The sequence below is a fragment of the Genypterus blacodes genome, unplaced genomic scaffold (genome assembly GCF_046128005.1).
Source record: "Genypterus blacodes isolate CSIRO-AG114 ecotype Tasmania unplaced genomic scaffold, CSIRO-AGI_Gbla_v1 ptg000231l_1, whole genome shotgun sequence".
Taxonomy (NCBI): Eukaryota; Metazoa; Chordata; class Actinopteri; order Ophidiiformes; family Ophidiidae; genus Genypterus; species Genypterus blacodes.
This window is the reverse complement of record NW_027467029.1, coordinates 23,977-38,143: the sequence shown is the minus strand read 5'-3', so window position 1 is coordinate 38,143 and position 14,167 is coordinate 23,977. Positions and strand designations below refer to the sequence as shown.

The 14,167-nt window shown below is 48.9% G+C and overlaps 1 protein-coding gene across 3 annotated transcripts; it reads right to left on the bottom strand.

The window, feature by feature from the left end:
- Positions 1 to 1,775: 1,775 nt before the first annotated feature.
- On the bottom strand, positions 1,776 to 10,308 carry zfpm1 (zinc finger protein, FOG family member 1). 3 transcript variants are annotated; one of them, XM_076170758.1, is made up of 5 exons: positions 10,150 to 10,308; positions 8,953 to 9,186; positions 7,917 to 8,159; positions 4,744 to 7,290; positions 1,776 to 4,652 (listed from the first exon to the last, which is right to left on the bottom strand). In XM_076170758.1, the coding sequence occupies exons 1-5, from the start codon at positions 10,181 to 10,183 to the stop codon at positions 4,639 to 4,641; spliced, it is 3,072 nt and encodes a 1,023-aa protein (XP_076026873.1). In that variant the 5' UTR covers positions 10,184 to 10,308; the 3' UTR covers positions 1,776 to 4,638. The 3 variants fall into 3 exon arrangements, with proteins under 3 accessions (XP_076026873.1, XP_076026872.1, XP_076026874.1); XM_076170757.1 differs by having other exon boundaries at positions 1,776 to 7,290; XM_076170759.1 differs by lacking the exon at positions 7,917 to 8,159 and having other exon boundaries at positions 1,776 to 7,290.
- Positions 10,309 to 14,167: the final 3,859 nt, after the last annotated feature.

Below are 14,167 nucleotides of genomic sequence, written 5' to 3'. Positions count from 1 at the left end.
TGACTGAATCCTCCTGTTCCTGACTGAATCCTCCTGTTCCTGACTGAATCCTCCTGTGCCTGACTGAATCAGCCTCAGGTCGCTCAACGTTCTGAACTCTAATGCAATATTCTATTCAGAGCGCCAAGTGCAATCAGATGAGAACATAAGTGACTGTAACTTGTTAACTGACTACCTGACCGTGTCCAGACTCGACTTGCTCTTCTTCGCCTCGGGGGCTTGAAGCCAGACGCTGAAGGCTGCTCTATGTAGAGCTCTATTCATTCACTCAGACACCAGAGGCACTTTGGGCTCAATGGACAATCAATCATTCAGCAATTTAGAAACCAATCAGGCCCAAAGTCTGAGCTCCTCCTCGCGTCACTGTGAGGACAAGATAAGACTGAGCCTGGAATCTAACAGGAAAATAATCAGGTTTGTACTCACATCACACTCCATTGATCGACAGATGGACCTCAGAATAACAGACGGTGGTTATGCTTTCATAATGAAGTTAATGGACATGATCGATAACCAGGATGTAGAAGATCCATCTGCTCTGTTCAGCATGATATATATATAAATATAAACCCTCATCCATCAATCAGCAGCCTGATTACACAGAGCATCATTAGCTGCAGATTCATGGCTGCTGAAGGTTCTCACACATTTGGACTTATTTCTTGTTCCCTTTCATCAAATTTTACCTCATAAATCAGTTTACAAAATGTCGGCTTTCCTCTGATTAAGACGAATCAACTGGAACTACCATGATCCTGTGGCGTCAGATCAGAGTTCTGCTGGTTTGGATCAGAGTTCTGTTGGTTTGGATCAGGGTTCTGCTGGTTTGGATCAGAGTTCTGTTGGTTTGGATCAGGGTTCTGCTGGTTTGGATCAGAGTTCTGTTGGTTTGGATCAGGGTTCTGCTGGTTTGGATCAGAGTTCTGCTGGTTTGGATCAGAGTTCTGCTGGTTTGGATCAGAGTTCTGCTGGTTTGGATCAGGTGTCTTTATCTGCATGGATCAGCTCCCATCCATTTGTGCCTGTGGTGTATTTTTTGAAAAATGAATCATTAATTGAATGATTGCGTAACGTGTGTATGTTCTCCACAGGTCCAGAGGAGAGCAGCCATTAAAGAAGTGTGGGGTCGTGCTGATCAGGCTGAGGCGAGGGCATCCTGGACTTTAATGAAGCTATTTTTCTGTATTTAGGAATGACGTACTAATATAATCACATCTTGTTGTTGGCTGTGACCCCTGAAGCCCCCACAGACACACACACACACAGACACACACAGCCTGTTGGAGCTTCAGGAATCCCTTTGCTTATTATCAACCCACGCCGCCTTTAACCTGATATGAGAGGAAGTGCTTCGTTTCTCGCAGGTTTACTGAGAGAGGCGCTCAATGATTGTATTGCGTCTGGAAACTACGCATTGGCTTTATTAACGCCTCTGCCTCCGTCGTTTGTACAGTGAACTCGTTCTTCTTTCTTCTTCTATCGTCGAGCGATAAGCAACATGAAAAGATGAAGTGCCAAAGGTGCGCGGCCTTGAAGCGTGAATGGGAGCGAATAAAGCTTCTCCTCCTACCAGCGGCGTTCACTGACGCAGCATTAGAGAGAAGGAGGCGATGACTCATGCGCCTGAAGCGTCCAACAAAAAGGCACAGAAACTTTCCTGTGATGGGAGAGTTGTGATTTATGGGTGCAAACAGCAGCACGACCAGTTCAGCACTTACAGAAGTCCAGGACTGTGTGGGCGCGCGCAAGCAACAAAAGGCTCAGTGGCTCCGCTCATCAGTGTCTCAACTTTTTATTTCCCATGCATAGTTTGGACAAGAGTGTAGTGGAACTGAAATGAAATCAAAACTTAAAAAAAAAAATCAAATAAAGAAATGAAACAGTCTTGACGTTCATCCAGATTTTCCCAAAAAAACAACTTTTTATGCGAGGGTTGGAATCTTCTAAAGTCCTTCAGAGTGGAGCGATGACACAGTTTGGAGCGGGGGAGGGGGGAGGGGAAAGTGCTGCATCAACATAAATACCTTACAAAAAAATACCTACAACTAGAACATTCAGCACATTTTGTACAACACAGTGCAATAAGAAGAGAAATGAAATGTTCAGCCTGTGACGGCACCACGCCACCGTTTACCTTCAGCACCGCCGTAAACACTCCAGCGGTGCGGCGCTGCTACAAACCGCAGCCCGGCAGGAAATGAAGCGGGAAGGTTCGCTGCGAAAAAAGGGCGGAGCGCTCGGCTGTGGACGGCAGCGCAGCAATCTGAGTACAAGACCTGTGATGTAGAAAGTGACATCACGGGGACGATGAAGAGGAACCTTTGTTTGCATTCTGCACATGATGCTGGATTGTTACAGCAATTTCAGAGACTGAATACTTCTGCACTACGGAAGCCCAGAGAACGAGCCAGAATGATAAGTGTTTACAATCATTCTGTTGACTTGACGTAGCCAAAGAATCTCTAGTAAACTAAATGGTAATGTAATGAAACGTTCCCTCCAGAATGGAATTCTTGTTCAGTTGAGCAAAGGCAGGAGAGCTGGGAAACAAACCTTCAGGTGAAATGTCTGGAGTCTGGAACATCACTCAAGCGCCAATGTGGCCTCGCAAGGTTGAGGCAGCAAAACTGCATTTCACAGATCTATCACTGAATTACAGCAGCACTGACACCAGAGGAGCAAGTGTGTGTGTGTGAGTGTGAGGAACAGAGCAGGACGCCCTGTGTGACGTGGTACTCCACATGTAATGACTTCACCGCTGGCGTGTTATAGAAGTGAATAAGTTGCGACGCCTTTGCCTGTTTATTGAATTTGCCTTCATTTGCCGGAAAAACACTTTCATTAAATAAAACGTAGAAACACTTGCAGCTTTTCAGGTGTGTGAATGCACACACACAGATATTTTGTGTTTCCACACACTGATAACCAAAGAAACAGCAGACAGGGAGCTCGGTTCAGTCCAGTCCAATTCTAGCTCGTGTACGTTGTCAATGTGAAGGGTTAACTATTGGATCCACTAGGGGGCACTGTGAGGACCAAAACATGAATCACCCAAACTATTTGAAATGTCTCTTAGTTGTGTAAACAAAGATGGCAGCAGTCAAGAAGATCAGCGTCTCACTTTTCTCAACAAGCAGAAAGAAACGGAGATGAAACACGAGAGCTTGAACGTTTCCACAACAGCTCCAGAGCCTCCGAGGCTTCTGTGGGCATGGATGTTGGGTATGTTGGGAAAGCCAAAGCAGAAATGACTGCAACCAGCCCTACAACTCAAAACAAGAATTATGTGGCAGCAATTACGCAAATGTGTGATGACGACTTAGTCAGCTGTCTAAAATAGCAGCGAGCAATAAAAGAATCTAAACACAGTTAGCACGTATGAAGCCAGATGGATGAAAGGATGGAGATTAAAGTCCCTCTTGGTCGCTAAAATGAAAACGTATTTGACGGTAAACGATGCCAGTAGCACAAAATCAAATTATCTCAAAATGGAAGATTGTGCATTGCCCAGGTTTGTGTTGAACACGCATCAGTGTGCGACGCTGCACCGCTCTCACCAAAGTATAAAAGCAACAGTAGAGTAAAGCTAGAGTCAAGCTTCATGTGGGGCGCTGCTCTCATCAATGTGTCGCTCATGCACTCAAAATAAACACGACGCCGCTTTGGTTCCTTTCAACCGCACCGCCAATGAAAGACGACGTAAACCGAACCACCGTGAAGTGAGAACCAAGCTCAGTGTGATCCCAGTGATATTACATATCTACACTTCAACACTTCCTTCCAACAGTATGAACAATATACAAATCAAAAATACAAATACTCTCAGACACTAGGTAGGTAGTTTTCCCTCCACATGAAATCAGGGAGGACTCCAAAGATAAATATTTCACATTTTTTTCTCCCTTTAAAGAGAAAATAAAAATTTGTGTATGAAAGAAAAGCAAAGGAAATTGAGATCCTTCAGTAATTAGTAACATTGTGACAGCACTAAAGACGCTCTGGCCTCTCTGGTGAGCAAACAGAACCAGTGTAGAAACCAGACGCATCATAGAATTCTTTCTTCAGACATCATAAACTATGCACAGATCATAAACACATTCACAATGATCAGGTCTGATTCCTCCATCCTGATCTGAAACCACACCAGCTCAGGAAAAGACCAGATTCATAATCAGCATCGTAATTACTCTATCATCATCATCATCAGTCAAATTACTGTCATTATAAACAACTCAGTTCAACAGAATGACAGATTACAGGTTGTTGACACGGATCTTTTTAACGTCCCATAATGCAACACACTGTGAGGCCTGGGCCCGGGGATGAAGAGTGAAGATGAGGTGATCTATGGGACGAGGGCACACCGGGGCGTGCAGGTAGAAAGGCAGGAAGCCAGATAGCATCAATCTCAGCTCTTAGTGTAATAACAAACTTTGACCCATAGGAGGAGGATTTTCACGTCTGATCGTAACGGCGGAGCAGGTGGGCATCGGGCCCCGCCAGGTGAGTAACAGTCAGTCAATGTCATACGAGGTCGCACCAGCCGAGTACCGGCGTGGGAACCAGGGGCATCTGAACAAAGGAGAACCTCCACTCAGGACGTTCCAGGAGGGGAAAGGTAAGGTTCCTCCGCTCACTTCACATGTTCTGCACTGTGGGAAGAGCAGTAGTATTTTTTATGAGCTATGAATGTGGACAGGCTGCTGAACTTGATGTTGCACAGTCGACAGTAACGGGAGTTACCATTCTGGAAGGGTGAGATCAGCGGGGTGTTGGGGCCCGAGGCAGGGGGGGGCTGGGCCGCGGGGTTGGGATGGGGGGCCGCGGTCGGGGCGGCCTTGTCTGCAATGTGGGATGACCCCACTGTCTCCCTTAGGACCTCAGGCACAGGTGACAAAGTCAGAGAGGGAGCCCTTGGGGGAGACACTGCCACGGGTGAGCTGGCTGAAGGGGACCCGCCCACACCTGAAGGACTACCGTTGGCCAGTGGGGAGGAGGGAGAAGATGTCCCGCTCCTTGTTTGCCCATTGATGCTGTCTCTGTGGACTCGGGAGCCCACCTTGGGCTGGCTGGTTGGGCTGGTAGAGGTGGAGCTGGAGGAGGTTGCGGGTCCACCATCCCTGGGACTAAGGCTGGGGCTGCAGCTGACCACGCCGCCTGCTTGTGGCAGAGCCTCCTGGGGCGGTTGGATGGTTAGAACCAGACCGTGAGTATTCTTGAAGTGCTCCATCAGGTCGCAGGCCACGGCCCGTTTGGGGCAGTACGGGCAGACTACCTGGGACGAACCGGTGCTGACGCTTTTGGCTCCGGCTCCTGGGGTGGCTGCGAGGGAGTTTGTGTTATGGTGAGGAGAAGTGGCGTCAGAGGCAGAGGGGTGAGGGCTTGATGACGGGCCTGGAGTCTGGGGAACCCACTCAGCTTGGAGAGCTTTAGCCTCCATAGGGTGAGGAAGATCTGGGCGCTCCTGCTGAGACCTGCTTTTAGGAGAGGTGGAGGCTGATCTCTTCAGCCTGTGAAGCTGTTCCAAAGTGAGAGGCTGGAGGGTCGTGGCTGGGCAATAGTAGGTCTTATGAGCCAGATAGTTCTCAATGCTGTTGAAGCTGATACTGCAGGCGGTGCACTTGTGGTAATCTGTGAGGGGCAAAGCAGGGAGCGCACCTCCGCTACTGTGTCGTGGAGTCTCTCTCAGCCGGGGTCTCTTGCTCAGGTCCATCGGGCCGTCTCCTTCAGGGCTGGAGCCGCCCCCGCCACTGGGAGACGCCTCTTGTTTCACGGCCAAGCCGAGGATGGAGGGAGACGGGGCCGAGGCAGCGGCGCTGGTCGCGGCGGCTGCAGCGGCAGCATTAGCTAAAGCTGCTGTCCTGGCCATGTGAATCTCGTACATCTTCTTCCTTTTACGAGTGCGGATGGGCTGGGGAAGGAAGGGTGCGCTGCCTGTCCCCTTGGCCATGTGGACGGATCGCTGGTTGGATGGGTCATGGCGTGAGGCGCAGTAGAAGCGTTTATGAACAGTATAGTTTTCATGGCGGCTGAAGCGGATGTTGCAGGCCACACAGAAGGTTCTGTTGGGGTCGTCCTCCTGGTCCTCAGCTGAACCGCTAGCAGGGCTCTGGCTGCCCTCACTCGCCCTTCCTCCTCCTCCTCCTCCTCCTGCTCCCCCTCCCCCAACACTCCCACCTGCTCCTTCCCCTTCAGAGGAGGAAGATATACCTTCTCTCACCACGGAGGTTTCCGTCTTCACTTCCACCAACTTCCTGGGTTCAGTCGCTCCACTCCCAGTGGGAGTGTCTGAATCATTGGGAGAAGCTGAGGCTGCTCTACTCGCTGCTCCACCCTGAGGAGATGAGGAGGAGCCATGTGCCCCACTTGAAGGCACTGAGGCTGGGGTGGCATCTCGAGTTGACCCGGGGCCTGAAGCTGAGGTTGCAGCTTCTGCTTGGTGCCGACTGGAACAGTACAGCCTCTTATGTGCATAGAAGTTATTGATGTTATTAAAAGTGATGTCACACTCGAAGCAGGTGGCCCCTTTATGAGGCGGTGCAGCCGTGGCTGTTGCTGCGGTCGTTCCAGACGGGAAAAAGGCGGCCGGGTTGTTTTGGGGAACCGCCTGGCCCTGTTTCAAACGGCTGTGAACCATCTCTGACATCTTAGCAAGGATCTCTGAGGCCTGAGGCAAAATGGCTGCCTCAGGATTAAACATGTACTGGGGCAGAAACATGGCTCCTCCTGGTAAGACCGACCCCGCACCTCCCGCATGGGCGGGGCTGGAACCGGGCGTGGGACTTGTTGGTTCCGCCTTCACGACGGGGGCAGACGGACTCTTGGGAGAGGTCGAGGTCCGACAAGAATGAGTGGTGAAGCCCTCGTTTGCCTTCCTCCTTGATTTTTGATCCTCCTCTGCACCACCGGCATCCTCTTCACCCTCCCCAGACCTCATGCCCCTCTCTTCTGGCTCAGAGTCTGAATGAGGCTCCTCTTTGATCCTCAGGGCGGCCGTCGGGGCATCAGGAGGGCTTCGTCCTTTCGGTGTCGCTGAGCCTCCATTGGCTCCTGGGCTGGACGAGTCTGGCTGCGGCACACAGGCCAGGGGCTCCCGCTCGTGTGGAGACGCCTGAAGCTGGGGGCGGTCCACTGATGAGGGGGTACTTTGACGAGGGGTGGGGCTCCTCTCTGCCGGGACCCGGACCTCCAGGTGGGTACGTACATGCTGTTGAAGCTGAGCAGGTGAGTCAGAGTTGTGGCCACACACTTGACACTTCAGAACCACACCAGAGTCTCCTGGACTCAGACCTGGAGAGAGAGAACAGATTAGTGCTATACACTATATACACTATAACACTTTTATAAAGGAAATAAACTTAGTGAAGATCAGAACAATGAGCCCTCTGAGTACAAGATCGTAGTTTTAATTAAGCCCTAAATATCTTAGAATTGGATGATAAATGGATTTGGTGGATCCATGGTGTTGGTTCTAGGTTCTAGCTGTAAACAGACTGAAACCTAGAAACGAACTAAGTCTGCTTTTTCACCAAATGGGAGATTATCTTGAATTCAATCAGAGAAAAGGAGTTACAGCTAATTGAGACGGAAAGAAAACAACGCAAATGAAGAGGAAATGTGTGACAAACTGTGGCAAGAGTTACGTTCAAGACACAAAGAACTGGAGTGAAGGGAGCTGAGCAGCAGCGGAGGAAAACTCTCCCTCAACTTTGACATGATCCATTTCTGATCTTAGTAGAACATGATTTCATTTCAGCCCAAACATTTGCTCAGGGGTCCATTTTGAAGATGGAATGATCATTAAATCTCCCGGAGCTCTTTGATGTGCAAAGCTGCCGCACGTTGACCGGGTCTTTATTTAGCAGGATAAGAAAGGTAGGGCAGTGTAAAGCAGACTGAGCATGAGGTGTGGTTACCTGTGACCAGGGTCAGCTTGGGGAGGCCCGGCCCGGGGGAGTAGACCTCACTGCGGGATCCAGGCTGGCAGACCATGTGACTGGTTACCAGGTGGCTATAGAGGATATCTCTAGTGGTGGACACGAATCCACAGCCATGACAGACCCCGTTTAGTGTGTCTGTATGGACCTTAAGGTGGCGCTCACAGTTTGCTTTAGTGGTGAAGGCTGACAGACAGATGAGACAGACAAATGGACGTTCACCTGCGGAAGGACAGAAGTATTTATGGCGCTGCCCTGATGGGGACATCTTGCTACACAAAATCACTTTTGTATAGGAAGATGCTCTGTTGTGTTTTGTAAGTCCAAATGTTGGTTTAAGCTCTTACAGAAGAGGAGTGGCGACATCGTGTGCTGTTTAACACGAGCGTCTGTGCAGCAGTAAAGGATCCTGCTGCACCTGATCCTGGGGCACCTGATCCTGGTGGACCTGAACCTGGTGCAGCTGATCCTGGTGCACCTGATCCTGCTGCACCTGATCCTGGTGCACCTGATCCTGGTGCACCTGATCCTGGTGCACCAGATCCTGCTGCACCTGAACCTAGTGCAGCTGATCCTGGTGCACCTGATCCTGGTGCACCTGATCCTGGTGCACCTGATCCTGGTACACCTGATCCTGGTGCACCAGATCCTGGTGCACCAGATCCTGGTGCATGTTGCCGGCCTGCACAGTTTGATGCGTTTAAGGTGGCGTAGCTAAAAATATATGAACACGACTCGTCAACCAGCTTCTGCAGCCCAACTCCACACACTCCAGATCTGAGAGATCTGTGAGCTCTACTGTCATTAGTGTCCACGTGTCAGTTACCACAAGATGTCACCTCTCCTCTTCTGGTTTGTATTCATGACAACAGAATAGAAACTTTTCCTTTTAATTTAATCAAAATGACTCAAAGAAAAGAAGCGTCTGCTGAAACCCGGACATATTTCTCTGGAGTTGTTGGCCAGTTTAGACTTATTTCTACTTATGATAAACATGACTTGACTTCTTTCTTACCGCTGTGTGTGCGCATGTGGATCTCCAGTGAGCTGGCACTGGGGCAGCTCTTGTTGCATTGTGGGAAGGGGCAGACGCGCTCGTTGGGGTACGACTCCTTGGGTTTGTCCTGCGGAGGCGACGAGGCGGCGGCCGGCTGCTTCTGTCGGCTGGCGCAGTAATACATGAGGTGAGCCTGCAGGTTCCTCTCGCTGCGGTACCAAATGCCACAGTCTTTGCACGGGAAGATGTCCTCTGGAAGCAGCAACACAACGAGACAACAGTCAGAGGAGACGCACAACTGTCCAATACTTTCATGAGTCAATGGATTTATTGTCGTCATAATAATGAAACACTTGTTGCTCAAGGAAGAGAAACTCATTTCAATCCAATGACAGTTTCTGGTTGAGGGACTTTAACTCTTTTATTCCTTTTCTTTTCTTATCTTTGTTTCCATTCTCTTAAACACTTTTCCCTGCTTATGAAACTTTCCCTAAAGCAGAGCCTCAGATGTTTGAACATGCATGTTGAAGTAATGTTCTGTTTCTGTTCTCATATACTGTATGTTGGTGCATTATATGCCCGTTCAGTATCCATGGCAACAGAACACAGAGGTCATGGTAGTGTTGAGTAACACACTACACAGCTCAGTGCTACCAGAGTGTGAGGCACGATAAAGCACCAGTGTGTGTGTGTGTGTGTGTGTGTGGGACATCTTGGACATCAAAGAGTTGCAGTGCCATCTTGTGGTCAAATGAAACATTACATTCCTAACAACCTGATGAGTGTTAACAGAAGAAGAGTGATGAGACAAACAAAGAAAACACTGTGAGAGGCAGAAATGATAATGAGGACAGAGAAGAGTTCATAATTTAGAGATATAAAGTATGATATGTTTTCTCAGTTTAGATCTGAACACGTGTCTGTCCCTCCTGTGTGTTAGGGTTAGGGTTAGGGTTAGGGTCTCATATCTGCCGTCTCTCTGCTTTGACCTTTGGTTAAATGTCAACACTTCACGTGACTCTTTGCTAAGTTGCTAAAACGTTTACTTTACCCTCAAAGTTTCTCCAGGCGTTGATCAAAAGCTTGGAGAAACCTTCTAGTTTCTACATAACAAAGCCCTGCATGTAACTCTGCACAAGAGTGGCAAGTTCAGACATTCTTCTCCAGAGATCTTAGTGGGCAACAAAGTCCCCTGTGTACAAACACAACACTCACTATTGACCACTGCAGTAGCCAAGATGGCGGCCATGCCGGCCTGCTGCGGGAGAAGCTGGATCTCTGAGCGCAGCGCCGCCGGATACAGCGACTCCTCCTTCACCCCGGGGTGTTTCTGGATGACGAGGCTGAGCGGAGGAGAATCCGTGGCGAGCGGGGAGGAGGACGAGCCAGGAGGGGGCGACAGGGAGGCCAGGAGGCCTTCACCCGCTGTGAGCTCTCTGGTCACCTTACAGAACAACTCCTCACCTGAACACACACACACACACCCACACACACACACACGTCAACACTACCAAACAACACATCAAATCAGGAAGCGGTTGCCAAATGGACGACCCCAAAGAAGCTGTGGAGTGTGTTAGGATGAAGATGAAGCTTCTGACTGTGGAGTCGATGACATCATGTGAGGAGCAGAGGACCTTAACATCAGGGTACAACTACATGGAAGAAGAGACAGTGTTTGTGTGTGTGTGTGTGTGTGTGTGTGTGTGTGTGAGGAGCCATCCACAGACGCTCAGACATGATTGATTATTGATTTCCATTCATATCTCCCACACTAATAAAGAGAGAGATCATTAAAGTTACAAGGCTGCAGAGTCAAACGTACAGGTGTGTGTGTGTGTGTGTGTGTGTGTGTGTAGTAGTCTTACCTTGGCTGTAGATGGAGCAGTTAGCAGCTTCAACATCAGAGGTCAGTGGGACTCGACTGATCCAACAATGTGGATCCTCACACAGCAGCGTCAACCTGGAGGTCTGTATGCATGCATACACACACACACACACACACACACACAGAAGGACATAACAATGAGGATGAAGGTCAACCTGACTCATCCACATCACAGTAATTAACCCTTTGTCTAACCTTGTTTCTTGTTTACAGACTGAAGACTTTTCCACAATCAATCAAACCAAATAAATTTAGATAGTTTAGATTTTCCAAAATGTCCTCTCTGACTCAGATTCCTCCTCCTTTGTGTTTCATTGGATGGTTAGAAATGCTGGGCAGCCATTTTGAATGTCAGGACAGAATTCTGAATCTTTTCATGTAAAGAAGTTTAATCCAAAATCAGTGAAACGTTAAACTACACAACAGAGACAACACTGGACTCTAGAGGGTTAAAGAGGAGATCAGAGTATTCCTTCATTCATTCAATACAACATCACAAACATCCACGTGTGTGTGTGTGTGTGAGTGTGTGTGTGTTTGCTGTGTTCTGTTGAGTCCGTGGCCCAACACGGCTCGGTTCCTGAAATAAGCTCCCTTGTGACTTTAAGCTGCTTGATAGTGCATCAAACATGAGATAACCGCAAAAATGCAGATATAATTGCTGTCAATTGCAAAGACACAGCGTTGCGGTGCTGCTGAGTGTAAACACACAGAGACTGGCAGCTCGCAATGCATGATTACAACCAGAGGAGGAAATGAGGAAAGGAGGGGAGGACGGGCCGAACAAAGGCACGCAGGAATAAATGAGAAGAAAGACGGGCCGAACAAAGGCACGCAGGAATAAATGAGAAGAAAGGAAGAGGAGGAATAAAGGAGGGAGAGTGACCCCGAGAGAGAGGAAGAGGAAAAAAGGAAAAGGAAAGGAGATCTGATGAGGGCGGCAGGCCGCCATTCAGCCGCCGCCATAATCAGATCCTCTGTGGATTCACGGGACAAAGACGGAGAACCAACGTTTCAGCCAGTTTGGATGAGTGGAGGTATGAGAGGTACACACACACACACACACACACACACACACACACACACCTGTATCCTCAGTACAATCTGGTCTTTGTTCATTTGCGGCTCCATCAGCATTCCTTCTGCCAATCACTCCCTGGACACACACTTGTCCATGTCTCCGCCCCTTCTCCGCCCCTCACACACACTCACATATTTGGGGGTACAGTTTGAGTTTCAAAATAAAAGGAGAGGTATTCACTTCCTTGTGCTTGTTGTGGTGTTCAGATGCAAACATAACAAAGATCAGCTGATGTCCTCACATCAGACATCTACACTCAAACCACAGATCAATCACCACGAAGAGCAAAGAGATCAAAGTGAATCCACATGGTCCTGGTTTGGTTTCAGTCATTGAGCCTGGTTATCTCCTGTAGTTATTAGTTTGACTGCTCTAAAGGAACACACACACTCTCACTGGATACACTGATACTTGGTGTGTGTGTATCTGGGCTGGAGGGACGCTGCAGTGTCGCTGTTTGCACACCAGGGGGCAGCGTTAGCTCAGAGGAGGACCTGCTGCTCCTCCAACTGAAGTGACTGAACTGTGCTGGTCAGTCAGGGTCAAAGTTCACATGGAGGCCTCCTCTGCTTGATTACTTTAACACCAGAACTCCACAAGCTAGGAATTCAGAACATGTTTGTCTTCCCTTGTTTGTGTTTTGGAGTTTAGTCTGAGTTTCTCTTCTCTTCGTTTGGAACCCGAACGCATGAAGAATCTGAGCCTGGAACTACGATCATGTATGTAGGAGACATGTTAGGCTTTAAATGTGTCCCGTGAGACAAACCCATCGGCCCCGAGAGCTCTGTGCTGTTTGGTCCTAAGCTCTGTGACGTGGTGATGTCATCAAATGAGACTGTGAGCAGCAGAGAACATTTCAATCTGATGATTAAGGGTATTTCCAGGTTCTCAGTAATCCAGACCGTCCACTGGGTGGCGCTGTAGCTCTTGGCTGCACTCACTCTCTTCTGATCCGTGAAGGAACCTCATCAAGCTCCTCTGACCCAGAGACAGAGCTTCACAGAGCGGTAAACAGAGCTGCAGGTCTGCTCCACTCTGGACCAGGATGAAAGAAACCACAAGAACTTCACCGTTTCTCTTCAGATCATTGGATCAGGAGGCTCGTCACTGAATCTACAGACGTGTGAACTTACATGACATCATAAAGATTATAAAACCAAACCAGGAACTCAACCGCAGAGTTTCTGTTAAGGTTGATTATTTTATATTTGCAGTATTTAGTCCAGTCAGAATGTTTTCAGATGGATCCAGTAAAATACCATCTGTTATTATTCAACCTGAGCTTCATGTTCAAGAGAACACAGGAGAGAGCGGCAAAGCTGCCACTCTCCCTGCAGATGAAAGGGTTAAGGACAGAAGGAGGAAACGTGGGTCAAAGTGAGGTTCCCCTGGAGAGGAGCAGAGGACACGTCAGAGATCAAGCAGAGGCCCAGCAGTCGGACTGAGGAGCGCTCACAGGTTTTCCTTCAATGATTAATTGCCGAAACATTGTTTCTCCTCCCAGTGACCATAGAGGAACCCGGCAGAACGAGACCACAGGGACCCTGCGGGGATGAAGGCCTGCGTCCGGTCCAGCTGAGCCAAGAGGAACCGGGCGGGGACTCGTACGGACCGGACTCTAAATACCTGAGGAAGGTGGCCGGCGTCTGTGAGGCAGAGCGGCGAGGGAAGGACAGAGGGAAGAAGCCTCTCAGTCTGTGGCGGGCTGAAGATTGAGGCAGAGCGGATTGTATTTCATGGGGAACTCGCGCTGATGTGAAGATACGGCTGCTTTTGTTTTAATTTGTAACCCAATGCTGGAGCCGTCTGAGCTGGAAGTACGGCTAATTTGTTTCAGACTAATTCATCACAACCGCGGCTTTGGAATTCACCATGATAGGAAAACGGGGAGAGCTCAGTGGCTCCCCAGCAGAAAAGACACACAAAGCAAGAGAAAATGAGACACACACACACACACACACACACACACACACACACACACACACACACACACACACACACACACACACACACACACACACACACACTCCCACTTCAAAGGTCTAAAACATGAAGTAATGACTTATTACTCATTCTAAGTGTAGCGCTCTCCCACAGATTCACCCTAAATTAATCACAACAGTGCTGCACTCACGAGTCAGACACACACACACACACACACACACACACACACACAGTGTAAATCCGGAGCTAAACGAACCAACAGCCAGTTTGGGTCCAGAACATGAAGTTCTTAATCCGTCTCTAACTCCTACAACGGCTTC